The sequence below is a fragment of the Misgurnus anguillicaudatus genome, chromosome 14, assembly GCF_027580225.2.
Source record: "Misgurnus anguillicaudatus chromosome 14, ASM2758022v2, whole genome shotgun sequence".
NCBI lineage: Eukaryota > Metazoa > Chordata > Actinopteri > Cypriniformes > Cobitidae > Misgurnus > Misgurnus anguillicaudatus.
This window is the reverse complement of record NC_073350.2, coordinates 23,500,239-23,523,148: the sequence shown is the minus strand read 5'-3', so window position 1 is coordinate 23,523,148 and position 22,910 is coordinate 23,500,239. Positions and strand designations below refer to the sequence as shown.

At 37.5% G+C, this 22,910-nt stretch overlaps 1 protein-coding gene and 1 long non-coding RNA gene across 7 annotated transcripts; one reads left to right on the top strand and one right to left on the bottom strand.

The window, feature by feature from the left end:
- The first annotated feature begins 472 nt into the window (after nucleotides 1-472).
- On the top strand, nucleotides 473-19,332 carry LOC141369478 (uncharacterized). 5 transcript variants are annotated; one of them, XR_012373226.1, is made up of 9 exons: nucleotides 475-1,087; nucleotides 1,986-2,296; nucleotides 2,491-3,052; nucleotides 3,246-3,400; nucleotides 3,651-3,896; nucleotides 13,248-13,413; nucleotides 13,508-13,616; nucleotides 13,906-14,232; nucleotides 18,982-19,332. It is a non-coding gene; the product is annotated as an uncharacterized lncRNA (long non-coding RNA). The 5 variants fall into 5 exon arrangements; XR_012373227.1 differs by lacking the exon at nucleotides 18,982-19,332 and having other exon boundaries at nucleotides 473-1,087; nucleotides 13,508-13,636; nucleotides 13,906-14,631; XR_012373224.1 differs by lacking the exon at nucleotides 18,982-19,332 and having other exon boundaries at nucleotides 474-1,087; nucleotides 3,246-3,451; nucleotides 13,906-14,631.
- On the bottom strand, nucleotides 11,824-20,452 carry LOC129428133 (uncharacterized). Of its 2 annotated transcripts, none has more exons than XM_073876119.1 (17): nucleotides 20,211-20,452; nucleotides 18,967-19,167; nucleotides 18,077-18,277; nucleotides 17,775-17,858; nucleotides 16,922-17,596; nucleotides 16,714-16,808; nucleotides 16,404-16,454; nucleotides 15,930-16,311; nucleotides 15,576-15,734; nucleotides 15,370-15,492; nucleotides 15,115-15,285; nucleotides 14,871-14,965; nucleotides 14,538-14,588; nucleotides 13,812-14,193; nucleotides 13,473-13,628; nucleotides 13,265-13,387; nucleotides 11,824-13,186 (listed from the first exon to the last, which is right to left on the bottom strand). In XM_073876119.1, the coding sequence occupies exons 1-17, from the start codon at nucleotides 20,377-20,379 to the stop codon at nucleotides 13,080-13,082; spliced, it is 3,225 nt and encodes a 1,074-aa protein (XP_073732220.1). In that variant the 5' UTR covers nucleotides 20,380-20,452; the 3' UTR covers nucleotides 11,824-13,079. The 2 variants fall into 2 exon arrangements, with proteins under 2 accessions (XP_073732220.1, XP_073732221.1); XM_073876120.1 differs by having other exon boundaries at nucleotides 15,115-15,282.
- Nucleotides 20,453-22,910: the final 2,458 nt, after the last annotated feature.

The following is a 22,910-nucleotide window of genomic DNA, read 5'->3' as shown; positions in this document are numbered from 1 at the left end:
GCGTAACTTGAATCAGCTGAAGGATACTGACAGTAAACACCAAACATTTTCTTGTTGACAGTTATTTTCTACTTTTTGAAAATAAACAAATGAAAAATAATTGCGTTATCTTTTATTTAAAATCTAATACACATTTTTATTAAACAATAAATAAACAGCAGTAAATAAATATTATAAGCAGTTGTTTTGTTCTCTTTATTATCAACTAATACAATAAACATGACAAATGTGAAAAACAGTAAGAAAGTAAACTTTACCATTTCACAGCACAATCAATAAAGCCACACGGGTGTTTTTGATGAATCTCTGCGACAGCTCTCTGACGCATGATATTTGCGTCAGTGTCCGAAATCGCTCACTCATTTTCATTTGCTTCTTCCCCATATAGTGGACTCAACTGTCATTCCCCATATAGGGAATAGTGAATGAGTGAACGAGGGACCGGTTTCAGACACAGCTACGGGTCACGGTCAGACCATTGAGCCCGGAAGTAAAGTTCCACCCAGACGCGTAATCGCGTCATGTCAATCATCCAATCAGACAACGCAGATTTAAATTTGCCGCCATTTTGCATCTGACTGAAACAGGCAGCTCAACGTAACGGTAGGAGCGCGAGTGAAATGCGTGTTTTAAATAACATTTTTAATGGTCTTTTCCACTCTCCCAACACTTTCGATATGCGAAACATAAAACTTAAACATAAAGTCTGTAAAATAAACTTTAAAGAATTTGATGATCACTAGTCTAGTGATTGTACGTTATTCTGTGTCGTCATCATTCATAGATTTTAACTGTAATGTACGTTTTTTTTTTTTTAAAAAGCAGCTGACATTGCCATAGCGAAAGCAAGAAGCTAGACAGCCGCTTTCACTCCAAAATGGCGGAAGTAGGCTGCTGCTGAGCCGATGGATTGTGAGATTACAGCGGTGCGAAGAGCATTCGTAAGCAGGAGCCACATTGGTAACATACAATCACAGTTTAAAGCGTCAACACATTTGAAACTCTGAGAAAAACAACGTGCTTTATCAGCGAGCCTGCATCCCCTACTAGTAACCAGTGGGGAGATGCCAACCGACCACCTGCTAAGGTAAACCTCAAATAATAACAATTCATGAACGATTATTTTAATCTGTCATATAGTGTCTACACTTTTTGACCTTTAAGCTAACTTAGTGTTTGCATTCCCCTCATAAATTAAACACGCATGTACTAGAATATTTCTTAGTTATTGTACAGGAGAAAGATTATATTTTAACAGTAAACTACTAATGGTCAGGAGTTTCATAAGTTACATGTTACTGATAAATGATTAACAGACTAACAGAAATATAGAAATCATCAAATTTATCAAACAATTCTGACGTGTTAACTTATCTAGGGCTATTTGGTATATTCATACTGAGTTTAACCCAAGGAATCAAAACAGATCATTGACAGTTCCATGACAATAGGAGGAAAATGTTTATAAACATATTTACAAATTTTGTAATATCTAGATAATATCTTTGTAATATCTAGCAGCCAAAGGCAAGAGGTTTTCCAAAAAGATTGTTTACTCTGTTAAAACGTCAAAGTTACAAATTAAATTGGAAAAATAACTCAATAAATCAATCTAAATCTGACCCAATACAATCAAACAAAACAAGACTTAACAACAGGGTCCTAACCTGAAGAAAAAACCCCATCAACATGAGGGAAGCCTATATACACAGGACTAGTCCATTACACACACACACACACACCATTATACCCTCCCCCAAATAAATAAACCATTGAAATTAACCATTATTAAATATACAAATAGTTATAACAAGCCAAACCAAACAATTCTGCATTACCCCAACTAATTTGCAGAATTAAATAACCCAGGAACTCAAATATTTTTAACTTTCACCTACTCGCTGGTTGATGTTCACACCAATGTCAACATGCCCAATGCCAAAGTCTATTAATTTCAGCCTCAGTGTCTCTGTGTTGATCAACAGGTTGTCCAAATTGATGTCCTGATGAAACACACCCCGCTCAAGACAGTGTTTTGCTCCACACAGTGCTTGGATTATTAAATCACGTGCCATCTCTTCACTCACAAACCTCCATGATGAAATTCCTCAGACTCTCAGCGATTTTGATATTCTAACACCAGTATACGTCTTTTGGGCTCATTAAACCACTGGTACATTGGCAGAACGTATGGACTTCTCTGAGGCTTTGACATCAGAACATTGAGACCAACTTCTTTAACAAGGGGCTCAAAATGACAGGCTGCAGAAAAGTGTTTAACAAAAGCTGACAATAGGTAATCTTTCATGTGCATGTATATTGAGAACACTTGAGTCCAAAGTATTGAGACCACAAATAAAATACTTCTACTTTGCATGGTTTAGATAGAATAGACAAAAAAAGCTACTAGATTGGATACAAATGTATTATATTATAAATATCATAGGAATTCAGCTGGATTAACAGAGGCTTGATTTTGTTGTCTCTTAGGCACTAATTCTGAAATAGATCGAGTCTGCATGGCATCACATGACTTTGGCTCATAAGCAGCTGGATCTCTGGCATCAGTTTGGTGATCATTTAGACCGCTATCTAGACCAGGCCCGGTGTCTGCTTGCTTTTTATCCAGTGGGGCATTTAACTGGATATTGAGAGGCTCCGCTTTGTTTCCTCTGCGGCACTTGAAAGCAGTTTTCACTGCACATCATTTTTTTTGGAAGAATGCTTGACAGCCTTTCTTCTTTCTTTTATTTGTTTGCTCATCTTTAAAGAAAAGAAACACATTTTTGGACTTCCAGAACCCTGAACTTTAAATACTACAACTAATATTCAAACAAAATTGAATCTTGGCATGAACATGTGCCTAAAACATTTCCTTATTTTTATTTATTTTGAAGGGCATATATTTTATTTATTTCTAACACAAGTCTCATTAAGACAGTTTCACTGACCTGTTAAGCTTTTCTTCACGTCATCCACTCTCTCATCATCCTCTCTCTTTGAATCAATGGTGGTGCTTATTTCTGACCATGGGCCTTTGGTCACTGTTCAAGTAAAATAACTTTAACTTCTGTCAATTTATTTAAAATGCATTTAATAAATTAAGATAGTTATGTTTCTGTCTAACAAAAGTAATTGCAAACATTTAACCATAAAAGATTTTTAAATTCATCATGACAAACATTTTAATCAAGAGTCTCTAAACTTGAATAGTTTCATTAGGTCATTATTTCCATATTATTTAGATGCTGTTACTGACCTGTTGAGCTCACAGCATGGGTTTGGGTCGGTGGTCCCCGCACCAGCCGCCTGAGATGAGATGCTCAACCTTCACTTTGCAGCGCCAACCTGCTGGCTGCTGGTCAAGGGCTCCTCCACCTCCTGTACTGGATTATTGGTGGTACTTATGGTGCTCATTTCTTAGCATCGGTCTGTGAAGACTTCGGCCACTGTAATAATAATTTATTAAATGAAATGTATGCACATTTATTTATTTGTCTTGAAAAGAAATGAGAAACATTTAGGCATACAACTTAAGATGAAAAGATTTTAAAATAATTTTTATTTAAGTGGGTCTAATCTGTTGAACAGTTCTGTAAATTGTATTATTTATATTTAAAAATAAATGTCATTATTTCCATGTCATATAGATGCTATCACTGACCTGTTGAACTTACTCTTGCAGGTTGGTGGTCCCCGAACCAGCTGCCTGATGTGAGATGCTCAACCTTCAGAACACTGCATGGCAAAACATCAGTATGCACGCGAACCACTAGTGTTTCTTTGGGCTGCGTATCTATGGCAGTCTACCTGCCCACAGCAAGAAATTTCTCCCAGAGACCACAGTTTGGCGTCGCGCCTTCCCGTCTTAGTAGGAACTGGTGAGATCACTAAAGGTAAGGATGTTTTTGGTTTATAATGTTATATAATCTACTAGTCATGTAATTGATATAACAATTCAGCTAGGCATATTTCAATTGGGTAGGTAATACGTTTGTGTGTGTTTTTTGCTTCATCAAAGTCACCTGTAAAATACATGGCAGTGTTTCCCCACACATTAGCTGAATCCGAAATCGCATACTTACTGAGAAGGTACTGAATTTCACAAAGTACCTACTTTACAGGCACTAAAGGGGATCGCACACCGGCCTCTCAGCGCCGTGCCGAGTCGCGTCTAGGACAACTCGGAGGTATTGTAAACCAGAAGTGCACATTTAAATAGCGCGAGCTTCGTCAGATAGCGTCTACTTCAAAATGCAAAATATACGTTAGCAGCCAATGTTAATCGTTATTGACTTGGACAAATATGATGTTATTTAATGTTAAACTATGTGCACTGTGATTGGCTCATTGCGTTTGGGGGCGTGGCTTAGCCATAAGTCAATAGAGACACAGCGCAGTAGATTTACTTTAGCTAGCCTATTTAATTTATTTTTCATTACAATTTATTCACTGTAAATAAATTATAATATAAAATGATAGGATTAACAATAAATTGTAGTTGCTCAACAACACTGGAACAGTTAAAAAAAAGTCTTAACTCACAACTCCAGAGGTTCACGGAACGAGAAGGGGGAGGATGGTTGGGGAACTTGCATGTTAGTAAAGGCAGGCGCAGGGAAAAAAACTGTTCAGTGTTCTGGGGACATCTTATGGGCTGTCAGCCACAAATATTTATTCTCCCAGTCTTTCTTGTACCCACAATTTCTCTTTTTAATTGAAAATGGTGGTGCAGAGTCAGACTCAGTTTCTTTCTCCATTTTTCAAATTGAAAAGTGCGCATCTAAAAATTATGCACTCATATTGTCCCATCAGTCGTCACGTGGGTAGACGATATGAAGTGACATATCTCACTACGGTGAACGTGATTTCACAAAGTAGGATGTGATCCTGGATCAACACCATTGTGCAAATGTGCACCCCAGCCAGTTCAATAACTCACTAATTCATTTTCATTTGTAATGTACCAAGATAGAATTTATTTGAAAACTTGCCAAGACTTATTCCTTCAAATCAGAAGACTTAAATTCTTTTAAGTGGAATCCACAGAGCTCACATAGGGGCGGTTTCCCATACAGCAGGGGTGTCAAACTCAAGGCCCGCGGGCCAAATCCGACCCGCCCCCTCATTTCATCTGGCCCACGAGAGTTTACAAATTATGTTAATTATGTGGCCCGCGAGAGTTTACAGATTATTTTATTGGTTTTTTTAAGTTTTATTTTTTGCAGTTTATTTCCTACATTGATTTTTTTTAGCAGCCACCAAAACAAATTTTTGTCCCGCCAAAGTCTTTTTGTAATGTAATTATAGTGATAATGTTGATGATTGCATGAGAGAGAGCGAGCAGTGCTCCGCACGCGCGCACTGCTAAAGTGGCCGTGTCTTAATGCAAAGGCTGCAGCGTCCGGAGGTCGCATTTCCAGGCTGCATACGTCATCAAGACTGTCTTGTTTCAGAATATTAACAATTATAAAGTTAAATATTATTCTTCGTTTATAGTAAATAGTTGTAATATGCGTATGACTTGCGAATGTAATGGTCAGTTAACCCAAATAAACCAGGCTTGATGACGCTGCATATGCGACCTCCCCAGGCTGCAGCCTTTGAATTTAGAAATGGACAGTATCTGCTCGTTCTTTCTCTCCCTCTCTCGTCATGCGCATCCAGCGAGAAAATGTTTTCTGTCTTGTTTACAGAAATGTTTCGCGATGTCCAGCGGGGATTAGTTTACAACGCGTATTCCCGCTAAATACGCGAACTAATGACTCATCTGAACCGATTACTTTTAAAGGTGACATAGAATGATTGAACGAAGTATTTATCCTTGTTCTGTGATATGACAAACATTTTTTTGTTTGGGTCTGTAATGCCTTAGAAGCTTCCTAAAAACCTCTCTCAGATAGCTCTATTAAGGTGGGGGATTTTAAACAAGTGGTTTTGCACCTATTTGGCTCCCCCTACTGGCTTAACTTGCAATCTCATTACTGATTGGCTGACTTTGCTGCCACTCAAAAAATTTAGTTAATTATTTTAAAGTAGAGGGGCAGTTAGATGCCTGTGATGTCATAAGCATCAGTTTTTCAGATTGGGCAGTTTTCTGGCTGACATTTCTAAAAGAGGAATTTCTATGAGACTGAGATGTTTAGCATGTTTAGCACTTTTTGTATGTTTGTGAATGTGGGTAGACTACCATTATTCAACAAAGACAAGGTAAAAATGGTTTTTCATTCTCTGTCCCCTTTAATAAACGATTGAAACGATCTGTAGCCTACAAGCGTGGTTCTCAAACTGGGGGCCAGGAGATGGTGCCAGGGGGGCCCCAGTTTTATGACATTTTATAAAATAAATTAATTTATCATGAATTCTTTGCAATTAAACCAAAAAAAAATAAGACTTATAACCAACAGCACTACTTAGTATCATTTAATATGTTTTGGTTAATCAAAAGTTGAGTTTTAAAACAGTTTCTTGTCATAAATTTTCTTTGGGGGGGCCGCGAAGGAATGCGCCATACAAAAGGGGGGCCGCACGCTGAAAAAGTTTGAGAACCACTGGCCTACAACACTGAACTCATGAGACGTCAGTCAGTCAGACACTTAAAGCCAGGTAAAAAATCACAGCTTTTTTGTAAAGAGGGCAAGAAATGAGAGTATGTGTGTCTAATAAATGCATATTGTGGTGGAGATTGTAAAACTCTTTATTAGTATCTTAAAATGCATCTAATTTTCTTACCTGCACAATGAAGGATAACAGAACATTTTGAGTGTACTCACATACAACATGGGCTCTATCTTACACCCGGCGCAATGCGCGACGCAAGTGTCTTTCGCTAGTTTCCACCCTAATTTTCACGTTTAGCGCCGCGTTGTTTAAATAGCAAATGCATTTGCGCCCTCTTTTGCGCCCATGGGCGTTCTGGTCTGAAAATGAGGTGTGTTCAGGCGCATTGTTGGCGCGTTGCTATTTTGAGGCAACTAAAATAGACTACTCCATTGACCAACAAAAACCTGGTCTAAAGTCTAAAGTCAATGGCGCAATATGTTTTATGTTATTTAAAGAGCGCATAATATGCGCCTATAAACGGGAGGACAACGCGGGTTTGCTTATCACAAAGTACATGAATGCGCAGCAGCACAAAAATGCTTTTAAATATAAAAGATTAAAGGATTGAATGTAAAAGATTATTATTGAGTCTCTTGGACATAAATGAGGACTAATTATGAGACGTTAGAAGGCGCAAAGAGCTGCTTCACCTGCAGCCTGGTATGTAAATAAATGCTTTGGTTTAAACAAACGCATCTGTTTTTAAATGTTTTTTTAATGCTACCTCACAGATTTATTGTATATGATGACTCTGTACCTGTGTATATGGTCAGATGCTAAACATTTTTAAATAATGCTTAAAAAAAAACTCTTTGCTAAAAAAAACGCTGTCCAAAGTGCTGAAACGTGCGGAGAGCCGTTTGTAAATTCTTTATCTCCTGTTTGTTACAACCGCTTAGTTTTTCAGTTTACAAAATACGTCATCTAAATAGGGATTAGACATAGCGCCAGCCCAACTTGCTTTTAAAGGGGATGAGAGCTGAGACTCTCATTTGTTTTACTGCACGTTACGCCCAAAATACTCCCATTACAATAGGACCTACCCTTTTCGACCATGCGCTCGGTGCAAAAAAACATTTTTCCCGTCGTTAAATTAGCAAAAGTGGATTCGGACACGCCCATTTAGACGTTGCGCTGTGCGCTTTAGACAATGCGCTTAGATCGTTAAAATAGGGCCCCATGTGTTTTTGTCACCACAATTATTTTTAAAATAATCTGTAGAACAGTTGTACTCTATACACTTTGTAATTAGTTGCCTGGGTTCTACTTTCAAAGCTAGGTATTAATTAATTTATTAACAAAACCAATAGTAATCATTATGCAATATACAGTAATAAAAGAGTTGATACATTCATACAGTCGTTCAAATACAACCGGCCCTTTGGGAGTAACCGTAATGCTGATGTGGCCCGGGATGAAATTAAGTTTGACACCCCTGCCATACAGGGATTAGTTTAAGCCAGGACTAGTCACTAGGCCTTAGTTTTATTAGGAAATATAACTAGTTTTAACAAACATGCCTTATTAAAAACATTACTTGTGTGCATTTTAAGGCAAAACAAAGGGCACTGATGTATTTTAAGACATGTAAGTGCAAGTTGTTTTCAGTTTGGACCGCTTTTAAATTTATTTTAGTCTAAAACTAGTCTCATCCCTGTCTGGGAAACTGACCCATATGGTTTAAGAAATTCCTGACAGATAACATCTGATCTAGTGTTGGGTGATATGCCCTATTTTCAGATCGTCCTATCGTCAGCCTGTGAGATCGGCGATACACGATGTTATCGGGGGGCGGGGAAGTAGTTTACTCATTTTTTTATTTGTAAATTTTTTACTCATTATAACAAGTCACTTGATGGGTGGACAAAAAAACAAGAGCAACACCGTCATGACCGCAACCTTCTTAAACCTGATGCCATTAATGCGAGCGCGTCATTAAAACCCTAACCATGATTACTTTATAACTGTAAAAACATGCATCTGCGCACGCACACACACGTGCGCGCACATACAAACAATTCAATGCATTGGTTTAGTGCTGTTGCAGAAGACTACTCGTGTCAAGCAGTGGTGCTCTCATGAGGTGCCTTTTTAAACGCATCGGTCCAGCGGAACGCAATCATATTTTAAACGCAATCATATATTAAACACGAGGGACGTGTTGCTACAACTCCTTGAAATGCATATCATAAACAGGATTAATACCTAGTGATCTGACTTCGGACAGAGCGCAGCTCTTTCTGCACGTACGCGAGAGTGAGAGAGAGGCGCTAATATGCAGCGGGTCATATTTTAAACAAAAAGTAAAGTTTGCCTCAGCTCGCATGAAACGCATTAAACGCATTCAACTGAACAAATACATAAGGATTACTACTTTGGTTTATGTTTAGACTTCGGACAGACGCGAGAGCGCGTGCACGTGAGACAGAGAGAAGCGCAGCTGCTCATGACGCGGCGCGCTGGATTTAGTGGTAGAAGGAGTCCAAGACGGGCACATTAAGTGCAGGTACGTGCAAAAAGGAATTCTCTCTTTACAAGCTCTGCGCGTAAAGTGAAGCCCACAAACCCTCATGTGAGGAAAAGCATGCATTGTGGGTGTTAATATAAAACTATGATGATAATAATAATAATAATAATAACCATTCGCCAACTATCGTCATGACTATCGCCATGAAAGTCTGCCATTGGCGATATGTCTAAAGATCGTCGATACGCGATACTATCGTCTATCGGCACAACACTAATCTGATCACATAGTAAAGGTTTAATATAACTGCATGACATGCAGTTATATTAAACCTTTGAAATGCAATCAAAGAGGCTGTTTACACTTGGCATTAACATGCGTTTTCGTCGATCGGATCAAAAGTGGACGACTTTAATGCCAGGTGTAAACGGTGTTCAAAACGTTTTGAGCTTGTCCACTTTCGACCACTTTCAACCACATTCAGAGGTAGTTGAAACCACTTTTGATCGGATCGCTTTGGAGTTGCGGAACGCACATGTGGTTGAATGCGTTCTAACAGCCACCTGCGACCGCCTTCTCTCCGCCCATTTATCTAATCTGAGGTACTGAACACAATGTTTTAGTTCTTTCTGACTTCTGGCGTGAACACGGTGAACAGCGCTACTTTTAGCCTTTCAGTGATAAAACTAAAGCGTCTGATCTCCGTAGTTTCGTTTTGAAAGCGTGTGAAAGTTGCGCGATCCTATTTCATCAATTGCGCTGAAAATTCAGAGAATGTTGAATGACAGCAGAGAGATTCGCCCACCGTCTCACAGACCACCCCCTCACAGTATTCAGCACAGAAGCGGTCGAAAGTAGACAAAAGAGACTGATTTAAATACCAGGTGTAAACGTAATGTGTCTCTCTCGTCCACTTGTGATCCGATCGATGAAAACACATCCTAATACCAAGTGTAAACAGCCCCAAAAGGTGTAAAAATGTAACTATTTATACTAAATTTGTGCTTCAGCCACTTTCTTGGCCGCTATTTTATTTTTTCAAACTCGACCAGGCTCAAACAATCGCATTCCTACCCGTGCACACTAGCATAGAATTGTGGGACAAGACGATGAAGGTATCTCAGGAGACAGGAAGTAAATCAAACACTGGATTTGGACATGCCGTGATGCCTTGTTGCCTAGGGTTAATATACGACTGGCTGATGTTATGTTAAAGTTAAGGAATTCTGACAAGTTATAACCAAACTAGTGGACACAATATGTTAAGCCTCAAAGTTAATTGGGCTTGTGAAAACTTACTTTCTTATCATAAAATTTGTGAATGCCCTCAAATACTGTGCCAAAGCCTGCTTCTCCCAGCATTTCTCCTACTTTGTATTGGGAAAAGATTTTACCAAAAACACATACAAAAAGTACATGTTAATAGATTGGATCTTGCATTTCTGAATGGTTTACAATACACTAGAGGTGTCATGGGCTTAAATCGATGAATCAGCTGTACCTACCAACTCTTTGACCTGATGCTTGGAAAGAAAAAAGAGAAGGAGAGGAGAAGCGATGCTACTGCTCACAGTTGGTGCAATGCTAAGTACCTGTAAAGGTGGGCCAGTTGCGATGGCCTCATCGTATTTTACATATCACATATACAAATAAAAAAAAAATTAAGCAATTCAGCTGCCAGACCTAAACAAAATAAAAATGCAATGACAAGTAATAATGAAAGTAGACTCACCCTTCTTCGCTGGTTTAGGTTTATAAAATATGTGTCAGGAGTTTTATCCATGTGTAATGGAACTGGCACATGTGAGGAAATGGGTGAGTGCTCGGGTACGGCTGGTTTGAACTTATCTGTTTCGGTCCGACTGGTTTTAGCCTCCAATGTAGATGGGCCTGCGACAGGCGGCGACTTTGTGAAAATAATTTTTAAATGTTTCTCCTTGAGCTTCTTTTTCTTTCCTCACGTGAGTCAACTCTGCTGTATCAATAAAAATGAAAAATAATTAATTTTGGGTGGGAAGGGGTGTGAGGTTTCTGTCAAACTATGTTACACTACCTGGCTCCTGAAGCTCTTCCTGTCACACTTTTCCCCTAAACCACTTATGGTCTATGAGCTGATGTATATATGGTCGTCTCACTGCATTACCATGCAGGCACTGAGCTAATAAATCAGAGCATTCTCTTAAAGAGATCTTGTTAGTTATGTGCTACACTCATGTTCTTATTAGTGCTTTATTGGTGCTAGTCTCTCACCTTTGGATAAACTGGGATGATGAATTACCCTGCTTTATACTTCTGGGGTGGTATCCATGCAACATAATAAAACAGTTTTCGAAATTCAACAAATGCTGAATTCATCTTTGAAATAATTCCACACATTAGGCTTTAATTTTGCCTGAGCTGTCCTTGGGTACAGTGACCTTCCTCCATGATCCTCTCTTTTTTGGTTTTGTTTTAAGTTAAGTTACGAAAAATGGCGGCATTTTTAAGACGAGAGGCAAAATACAGATAATATTCACATCTTCTGAAGTGAAACCCCCATATAAAGAATCGATTTAATTTCCCAAACTGATAGTGTTTTGTTAAATTGAAAATAAATTAATAAATTATGGCGTTAAAATTAGAATAAAGTTTTTCAGTAATGCTGTTGAAATATTTTTGTTAAAATGCAAAGTTGTCTAAAAATTTGTGTCAACAAATGCATGTCAAATAATGAACAAAAGAAGCATTTATTTGCAAAACAAGAGGTTCAAATGTTAGTGTCATGCTGCATGAAACGATCAAGGTTTTTTTTTTTACAACTTTTACACTGCACACTGTCCATCAGTGTATCAAGGAGCGGTGCGTCTGCAGCAGTGCAGCTATCGTTTATGCACAGAGTCTATTTTTACTATACTGCAAGCTTTAAATTAAAGTAATAACGCATGTTAAGTGGTCAAAATTAACAGAGAAAAATATAATAATATAATATTATTAAAATAATATAAATACAGTTTACTAAATTTTTTTACTGCCATCTCGTTTCATTAATCCTGGGGATTAGGCAGAAAAGGCCAGCAGCTCTTTAAAATAACCATTGTTTAATTATACTGGCATAGTATTTGGGGGGTTTATTTATAGTAAAACCACAGTAGCCTCAAACTTATTAAAGTCTCTCACCACAATAACCATGGTATTTGTAGTAAAATGGTAATTAGTCTGCCATAAACATCATTACCATGCTTTCACTATATTAAAGTTGGGGTCAAAATTATAGCCTATTTACACTTCTATGTGGAAAACTACACTGGTAGTTTATTTGTGATAACAAGGGAAATAAATGACCTTCGTTCATGTATCATATCTAATGTGTATCAACTATTACACTGAGCAAACGTTACTGTGTTAAATGAATGTATATAGTACGATGTTAGATACAGGTCTTTAAATTCTTGCCTGGCTGCCTCTCCGCCTTCATTGAGATCCATGCTCGTCGTCTCCCCTCATCTTTAGCAAACCAAAACTTTAAATTTTTCGGCAAGGTAATTGTTTCAGAGATCAGTTTAGCCACTAACCAGACCGATAAATAAATACAGACTGGAAGTTCACTGGCGCGCTATGCGATAACCGATAAAACCGTAAAATAGACAGATGTATGACTTCATGAATCATTTGCAAATGTACCTCGAAAAAGTAATTGCAGGCTTCTGGAAAACAACTTCAGAATTATCCAACGATTGTGGCACCATGATCAAAATAAACTGTTTTACTGCAATAAACATATTTTAATGGGTACACTTTTAACACTTTTTTCTTTGATCTTCCGTTTTAAACGTTCTACATTGCGCAGAAGATTTTCAGCACTTTGTTTGAACAGCAACTGAGCGACCCCCACCCCTACTCCGCAGATTTTTTTAAAAGCTTAAACTGGTTCACGGTGTAAAAAAGGTTGTTGACCCCTGCCTTAGAAAACATAAAATAAAATAAAAAGATGCAGTTCATGACACCTTTAAAGGTTTTAGTTAATATATTTTTATTGTAAATTGTAATTTCGTTCTTTCTTTCTGAAAACTTTTCTCAATTTGTTATTAAAAGCACTTCGTCTTCCTTTTTCTTTCTTCACAGGACTTAACTCTGCTGCTGTATCAATAAATATAAAGAAATATTAATTCTGTGTTTCTGGGTTATGGTCCTTTTTCAGACTATGTTTTACACTACCTGACTCCTGAGGCTCTTCCTGCTGCACTATTCCCCTAAACCACTCATGGTCTATAACCTGCTGTACAGACGGTCTCAACATTCTGTTGCGGTTCAGGCACTGAGTTAATAAATCGACGCATTCTGTACAGGTTTGGACAAGAGATCTGGTTAGTTATGTTCTACACTCAAGTTCTTATTTTTGCTATTATTGATGCTGTTCTCTCACCTTTGGATAAACTGAGATGAAACTTCTTTTTAAAGCCCTCTTCAGTGGGGTGGTATCCATGCAACATTTCATACAGGACGGTGCCGAGATCCCAGACTGTTGTTAATTCAGCCAGATATCGGCACCTCTTTGAAAACTCAAACGGTGAGGGTTTGCCTAATCATGTAAGCACAAGATTTTCACAGTTTAGCAAACACATAAATTGCATAATTTATCAGTGCAATATCTAACAGAGAATATCTGCTAAATTCCAATTGTTGGATTTACAAACATGGATCCGCTATAAATAATGTGCAGACTTTAAAGCTCGATGAAGAATCAAATATCATTAACACTCACCTAGCAACTCGTTGATGTCCACACTAGTGTCAAAATGTTGCCCAGCACCAAAGTCTATTAATTTTAGCCTCAGTGTCTCTGTGTTGATCAACAGGTTGTTCAAATTGATGTCCTGGTGAAACACACCCCGTTCAAGGCAGTGTTTCGCCCCACGCAGTGCTTGGATTATTAAATCCCGTGCCACTGCTTCAGTGAGACGACCCCCGTTGCGCGTCATGAAACTACTTAGGGTCTCGCAGGGGTGTGGATGTTCTAACACCAGTATGCGTCTCTTGGGCTCATCGTACCACTGGTACATTGGCAGAACGTAGGGACATCTTGGATGCTTTGACAGCAAAACATTGAGCCCAATTTCTGTAACGAGGGGCTCAGGATAACCAGGCTGCAGAAAAGTGTTCAACAAAAGATTAGCTGACAATAGGTACTCTTTTTTTTTATGAGATACAGTGGAGTCCAAAGTATTGAAACCACTAATAAAATACTTCTACTTTGCATGTAGAAGTAGTTTATTATTATTGATTTTATTATTATAAGTATCATTTTCAGTTAAAAAAAATGCAAACTTTATTTTCCCTTTTGCTTTAATGATCACGTTACTCTAGAATTTTAAAAAAAAATGTTTTCTTGATTTTTAATGTGGTTTTAAGACTTGGACCCCACTGTAGGTATTTATAATAAAATGTATGCATAATATGTATTTAAAGATGTTAAGTCTCTTCAACTTACAACTTCAATCATTTTGTTGACTGGTATCTTACTAACAATTTTGATGGCAACCTATAAAGAAACAAACAGATGTAAACAGATGAAACTGATGAAAGTGTATTTGTGTATATATATGATGATTGATAGCACTGCTTCCCACACTGTTCCAGCACACTTTCAAGACCACAGCAAAAATTTGAACATAGTTTTATATTAAAAATATAAGTAAAATATAAGTAAAATGTGTAGAAAATTCTTCAGATTTGAGTGTTCGAATGTTATGTTAAAATCAGGGAAATCTAACAAGTTTTGTTAGGACTCAAAGTATATTGGGCTTGCGAAAATGAAACGTACTTTCTTGCCATCAGATTTGCGAATGCCCTCAAATACTGTGCCAAAGCTTCCTTCTCCCAGCTTCTCTCCCAGTTTATATCGGGAAGTGAATTTACCTAAAATGCATACAAAAAAACATGTTAATAGATTAGATTCTGTAGATTCTGAATGGTTTACAACACTTGTAACGGAAAAAATTATTTTATTTAAAAAATCAAAAACAATTCAGCTGCCAGACCTACAACAAAAATAAAAGTAGACTCACCCTTCGCTGGTTTAGGGTTACATAAATATGTGTCAGGAGTTTTATCCTTTTGAGATGGAGCTGGCACAGGGGAGGGCTCAGGTACCAGTGGTTTTTCCGTAGCCTTTTTGGTCTGTGTGAAAAATTTGTTCAGTTTCTTCCAAATGTTCTTCTTCATGGGAGTCATCTCTGCTGTCAAAAAAGAAGAAAAAAATATTCGGTGATTCTGGGTGGAAAGGGGTTTGAGGTCTTCTGTCAAACTATTTGTTACACTACCTGGTTCCTGAAGCTCTTCCTGTCGTTCTGTTCCCCTAAACCACTCATGGTCAATGATCTGCTTTATATGTGGTCTTGAAAGTGTGTTGCAATTCAAGCACTGAGCTAATAAATCACAGCATTCTGTACAGGTTTTAAAAAGAGATCTGGTTAGTTATGGGCTACAATTGTTCTTATTATTGCTATTATTGATGCTATTCTTCCACCTTTGGATAAACTGGGTTTAAGAATCAGATCATTTCCACGCGTCCTTTTGGGTGGGTGTCCGTGTAGTATTTCATACATCATAGCACCGATGGAGAAGACTGTTGTATTTTCAAGTAAATATCTGCGTCTCCTATAGAACTCCTTTGGAAGGTGTTCCTCTGTTCATGGAAGCATGAGATTTTCATGATGAGTTTAGCAAACACATGAAATGCAGAATTTATCACATTACGAAATATCTGCTGAATCTATAATGGCACCAACCCACAGTAAATTCCAATTAATAAACTTGAATCTGCTGTAAATAATGTGCAGAGACTTGAAAGTAAGTTTGTGAATAACCAAATAACACTCACCTATCTCCTCATTGATGTCCACGTCATTGCCAACGTACTGTCCAACTCCAAAGTCTATTAATTGTAGATTTAACGTCTTTTTGTTGATCAACATGTTGTCCAAAGTGAGGTCAAGATGAAACACTCCCCGCTCCAGACAGTGTTTCGCTCCATACACTGCTTGAATGATGATGTCACGTGCCGTCTCTTCACTCACGCGACCTTTGTGACGACTGATGAAGTTATTCACAGACTCGCAGGGGTTTGGATATTTCAAAACAAGTATCCGTCTTTTAGGCTCATCAAACCACTGGTACATTGGCAAAACGTACGGACTCCTTGGAGTCTTTGATAGCAGAACATTGAGCGCAACCTCTGTTTCAAGGGGCTCAGGATGTCCGGGCTGTAGAAAAGTGTTCAACAAAAGGTTAGCTGACAATGAGTACAGTGGAGTCTAAAAATTCATTACATGTATTCAGATCTGTTAAATCTTACAATGTCAATGTACTCATCGCTCGGCAGCTTTTTAACAAATTTGATGGCAACCTACAAAGAGACAAACAGATGTAAACTGATTAAATCAAGTCATGTTAATGTATATGATGATTGACAGAATTGCTTCTTGCACTCTTCCAATAGACCACAGCAAAATAAATTCACATTTAAATATTTTAAAATAATCAAACTTGAACAAAATGCTAAAATCTGCTTCAAAAATTAAATGGGTGTACAAAATAAATCAAGTAAGATGTAGAAAATTCTTGTTATATGTTAAGTATATCAGGATTGCAAAAATGAAACTTACTTTCTGACCATCAGATTTGCGTGTGCCCTTATACACTGTGCCGTAATATCCCTCTCCCAGCCTCTTTCCCAGTTTATATAAGGATGAGTATTTATCTAAAACACATGGAAAGAACAAGTTAACAGATTAGATGATCCTGTATTTCTGATTGGTTAGATAAACTCCAATAACAAACTTCAAATGCAATTCAGCATGAAAGTAGACTCACCCTTCGCTGGATTGGGATCGACCAAATATGTGTCAGGTATTTGTCCCAGTTGAGATGGTCCTGGCAGAGGTGAGGGCTCATGTACGGCTGATTTGACCGTATCCGTTTCGACCGAACTAGTTTTAGTCACAGCCTCCAGAGTAGATAGGGCTTCAACAGGCCTTAACTCTGAAACAAATTCAGCCCACTTTTGGTCAGATGACTCGGGCTTAGCCAGCATAAGGCCGGCTGCATCACACGGGCCTGGGACTGCCCGGAAAGCCGATGGACTTAACGTCTGAGCAGCTGGATCTTTGGCATCTTTGTGATCCGTTATCCCAAAGCCGGATGGACCGGGATGGGCATCTGCTCGCTTTTTGGGTTTTTTCAGCTGGGCATTCAGCTGGGGTGTCAGAGGCTCGGCTTTGTTGCCTCGTTTGACAAAATGTTGAGCCCGTATGGCATTGGGCTCATGAGCAGCTAGATCTCTGGCATCAGTTTGGTGATCATTTAGACCGGTATCATCAAGACCCGGCACGTTATCTGCTCGCTTATCATCCAGTGAGGCATTCAACTGGACATTAAGAGGCTCCACTTTGTTGCCTCGGCAGCACTTGAAAGCACTTTTCACTGCACACAATTTTCTCTGGAAGAATGCTTTACAGCCTTCCTCCTTCCTTTTACTTGTATGCTTATCTATAAGAGAGAGAAACACATTTTTGGACTTCATAAATAAAAACCCTACAACTAAAATATATTTCAAACTTAAGTGAAGCTTGGCATTATTATGTCCTGAAACAGTTACTTAAATGTATTTAAGGGCATAGATTGTATTTATATTTAATACAAGTCTCATTAAGATGCATTCACTGACCTGTTAAGCTTTTCTCCACATCTTCCATTCTCTCTGAATCAATGGTGCTCATTTTTGACTGTGGGCCTGTAAAGCCTTTCGTCGCTGTTCGGGTAAAAATAATTTATTACATGACAGAAAATGAATTAATGTAATGTAAAATTAGTATTGAGACAATTACAATTTTGTCCTTTAGACATACACCTTAAGATTAAAAGACTTCTTAATTCATGACAAACATTTTAATCAAGAGTCTCTAAACTTGAACACTAGTATAGATTCATTAGGTCATTATTTTCATATTATTAGATGCTGTCACTGACCTGTTGAGCTCACAGCATGAGTTTGAGGACAAGCCTCGTGCGGGCTCCCCGAACCAGCTGCCTGCGGTGAGATGCTCAACCTGAGCTGTGCACCGCCAACCTGCTGGCTGCTGGTCATGGGCTCCTCCGCCTCCTGCACCAGATCGAACATGGTGCTTATGGTGCTCATTTCAAACCATCGGTCTGTGAAGACTTCGGTCACTGTATGGGTGATAATCATAAAAAAATTAAATTAAAATCATTTAATAAAACGTATGCTTTCTAATGAAAAATTAATATGTTGGCGCGAATATATTTTCTAAAAAGAAACATTTAGGCACACAACTTCTCGCTGCAAATCAAAAGGTGACGGGGCCTTTTCTGTAGCCGCCCCAAAAACTCTGGAACAGTTTACCTTTGGGTATTAGGACCTCTCCAACACTTGGTGTTTTTAAAACTAGTTTAAAGACTTACTTTTACACCTTAGCATTCGAATGATGTTTGGGTATGTATATGTAGTTGTGTAGGGGTGCAGGGGTGTGTATATGTATTTGTGTGTGTATATGCACCTAATTGTGGCATGTACAGATCTCTTTATAATTGGCACTTCCAACTATGTATTTGTCTGATTGTTTTGATATTTGATTTTATCCTCATTCTTGTTTTCTCTTCTATTTCTTTTATTTTCAACTGTTTTATTGTAAAGCACATTGGATCAACTACAGTTGTGTTAAATCTGTGCTATATCAATAAACTTTGACTTGACTTGACGATTAAAAGATTTTAAAATCATCAGAATCATTTTAGTTAAGTGTTTCTAAACTGTTAAAGAGTTCTGTGGATTGTATTTCTATTTAATAATTGTTAACACTTGTGTCTTATTTTCATTTCACTGTGATGCTGTCATTGACCTGTTGAGCTCACAGGGTGGTGTATCTGAGGACAAGCCTCGTGCGGATCGGTGGTCCCCGAACCAGCCGCCTGAGGTGAGATGTACAACCTTCGCTGTACACCGCCAACCTGCTGGCTGCTGGACGAGGGCTCCACTGTCTCCTGCACCTGATCCACGGTGGTGCTCATTTTTGACTGTCGGTCTGTGAAGACTGACGTCACTGTATGAATGATAATAATTTATTTTAGTTTGCTAATACAAGAAATTGGCACAATTCTATATTTGTCCAATTAAAGTAATTTCATATATTTGAGTATAGTGTGAATACAGCTGAAATTCGCCCACTGTCTAAAACCCTATTAAACTAAGAGGGTAATACATCCAACATCAAGCATGTTTCTTTTTGTTATGTGATATCTCCTGTATCACTTTATTTATGTAACGTGCAATAAAAAATGATGTGAAATACTCTTTACGCTCTCAAAACTGTTCCTTCTGCTAGAACTGAATTAGGTAAGAAATCTTTTGCTTATGCTGCCCTGTGACTGGAATCTTATTAAATCAAAATTGAAGTTACAAACTTGTCTTAAACTTCTGTGAGGTAATTCATGTCTGCGTTGATGTTCAGTTCAGACCCACAAATTAAAGATCATCATCTCCACTTTGGTTTTGGTGTCTTATATTACGCTACATGATAATCTTGTAATAATAATTAGATACAAGCCTATTTTCATTCTTATATGCTGCTTGTATATTAATTTATGGTCATCTTAAATGTGTATTAGTTAAAAACATTACTCACATCACACTATTAAATTACTGTATGGTAATGTTAGCTATCAATAGTTAATAGCTATTGAAAGAGTGGATCATGTTTTCCTTTCATACATGTGTTAGCCATGGAATGAAGATTGTAAACAGTTTATTAAATTCTTCTGAGTAAATTTTGGACTGAGTTAGATGTTGATTAAATCTACACCAGTCTAAAAATCAGTTTCCCAAGCTGTAAATTGACTATTAAAGTCTTTTCTTGCTTATAATAAACTGACATGATAACACATTAGCAGTCTTTCCGAATGCTCTCAATTACATGTAGATGCTGTATGTTTATATCGGCCTACAGCTTCAAAATTAAACGATTTTTAACATCATGAGCAACATTTAAGTTAACGTTAAGCGTTTTTTAAATTTGAACGGTACTGTAGATTGTACACGGATATAATTTTTCATGTAATTTAGGCTAATTAAGGTGTTGTCACTAACCTGTTGAGCTCACAGGGTGTTGTGTTTGAGGACAAGCCTCGTGCGGGTCGGTTGACCCCGAACCAGCCGCCTGAGGAGAGATGCTCAGCTTCCGCTGTGCACCACCAACCTGCTGGTTACTGGCCCGGGGTTTTACCGTCTCCTGCACTGGAAGGTTTTTGTTTTTCATTGTTGACTTTCGATCAGAAAAGATTTCAGTCAATGTTCAAAGTATCTCCACAGCTTGCGCTTAGAATGACAATGAACTGAAGCGTTGTTCTGAATGCGCCTCTTTATATAGATTCTATTGTGTGACGTCATAGCCATTATTACGTAATAGAACGTTCTATATTAATATAATATATCATAGCAACAACAACAAAAAAAACATATCTTAGCAACATAGCAAAAATAATATAATAAATAAATAAACGTTTACTAAAATCATGTCTAAACTCACAACATTAATAAAAAGGACTCCAGAATCTTTTTTCTTTCTTTAATTTGTTTATTGAACTGTATAATTACCCCTAGCCCAGTGTTTAGTTTGTTTTATTTTTTATTTGTTTTCCTGGTTATTTTGTCGAAATGTTGTTGTGAAATAGAAACATGTGTCTTTACTTTTGCTGTATAATAAAAAAAAGTTTCTACAGAAAGACAACAAACGTAGATAATCTGCCATTAAAAAAGCAGAAAGACAAACTTTCATCACCTCAGCCAACATTATTGTCACTGATGATCAGATAATTTAGACAGTCAGGTAAAGTTAAATCGGTTTCATGGCACAATTTAAGATTAGATTTTAATCTGTGCATCAAAATAGTTTTATTGAAAAATAAACTAACACTAACTGTTAACAAATAGTGTAAGAGTTGAAATAAATGAGATTGTCTGTAAAATCAGTACATTTAAATTCAGTGACTTATACATTTAGGAGAAAGTAGATTTTTTATTCTACACGTAGCCTCTTACTTTTACCAAAATATGAATTAGCTTATTATAGCACCACTTGCTATAATTTAGTAGAATAGTGAGAGGAATTCATGATCACTCCACCATATTGGGACTGTTTTAGGGCAGAGAAACAATATTAATAAAATATTTCCCCAAATGGTTCCAGCACTTACTGCTTGGACACCTAATAAAATAATGGTAATTCATATGTTTACGTGCATTTTTAAATGCACCTGGACAAAATAAGACAATTTAAATATTTCCCCATTGCCCTTTAACATAATAAAATTATAACTGATGTTTAATGTAAGGTGTGTCCATTAATTCAGGGTATAAAAACAGATAAACTGCTCAAAATCCACATGTTGCAAAGAGGGGACAGATAGTGCTTTCATAAGAAAAATTATCTAAGATTTATCAAAACTTGATGCTTGTTTTAAATGTCATTTCTGTTTTATTTACAAGCAGTACATTTCCTCTGCAGGTCTTTAATACACGAACACTGAACAAAAATGTTCTGATTTGCATTTATTTCTTGCATTTCACCTATAGTTTTTTTTCAGATGCATATTTATTTTTATTCTTCTGACAGTCTGAAAAAAGACAGCACTGGCCGTCTCCATCCTTGATCCCCTTTTGCCAAGGCCTGATATTTAATTTTTGCCGAGGGGAAATCTTTACCCTGTTCAAGGTGAATCTCGTGAAATTCAGGATGGCTGCTTACACAATTACACTAATTTATTGTTGTTATGATACATGTTTATTCTGTTATTTCTATCAATGTTCTTCTAGAGTGCAAATGTTAGAAAGATTATATATTTGCAGCCTTTTAAAAAAAGAATAAATTAAGTTAAATGAGTTCAGAACCTTTACGTCTCTTTATTTAAAAGTAACAAAAGCAAAATGTCAAACTTTAAAACAAAAATATTTTCTATATATATTATACAAGTATTTATTGTTCCCTCCTGATGTCGAGGGAACAATAAGTTCCAGCTCAAAATGTGCCTCAAAAAGTGTTTAAAAGTCATAACGTGAAGGACTCTGGCCATTCCTGTATTATGTAGAAGTCTATGGCTAGACTTTTATAGTCTGCGTTCAGTTCAGTGTCTGTGTCAGTAGGATGCCTTCTTGCATCGGTTGTCTGTTTATGTCAATTATCCTCAGACTCCTCCTCTGCCTTATATAACAAATGTGAATAAGGCAGTGACTGACTCTGATCTGCAGATAAAAGAGAGTGAAATTTAGAGTCCAAAAAAATCGTTTGCGAAATCCTAGTTATCTCTGGTTAGCAGAAAAGCAAATGAGATGTGACACAAAATCAGAAGACAAAAACATTAAACTACATCATGAGATCACATGACCAGTCCAATACTTACCCCATTGTTTTATTCCAAGTTGTACACCAACTTGGGGGAAGGGGGGACAGCGTGTTTTACCTTCTAGTGCAGAAACTCATTAAAGGCGGAAGCCACGATGTTTGAAAAACGCGTTGGAAAAGGAGACGGGCCGACTACCAAAACACACTTATAGCCAATCAAATCAAATCAAATGCCGGGTTGCGTATGTGTGGGGCGGGTCTATCAACAGAAGGTCCAGATTCTATTGGGGTAGGGGCGTGTTTGTTTAGGTGATTTCAAATATCAACATTGGCTTTCAAACATCATGGACTCCGCCTTTAATGTTGGGCTTGGTCTTCCTCTCCACTTCTTTCAGACGGGACTCCTTTGAAGTGGTGCTGAGAGTCTCTGATTTTACTCCTAAGGAAAA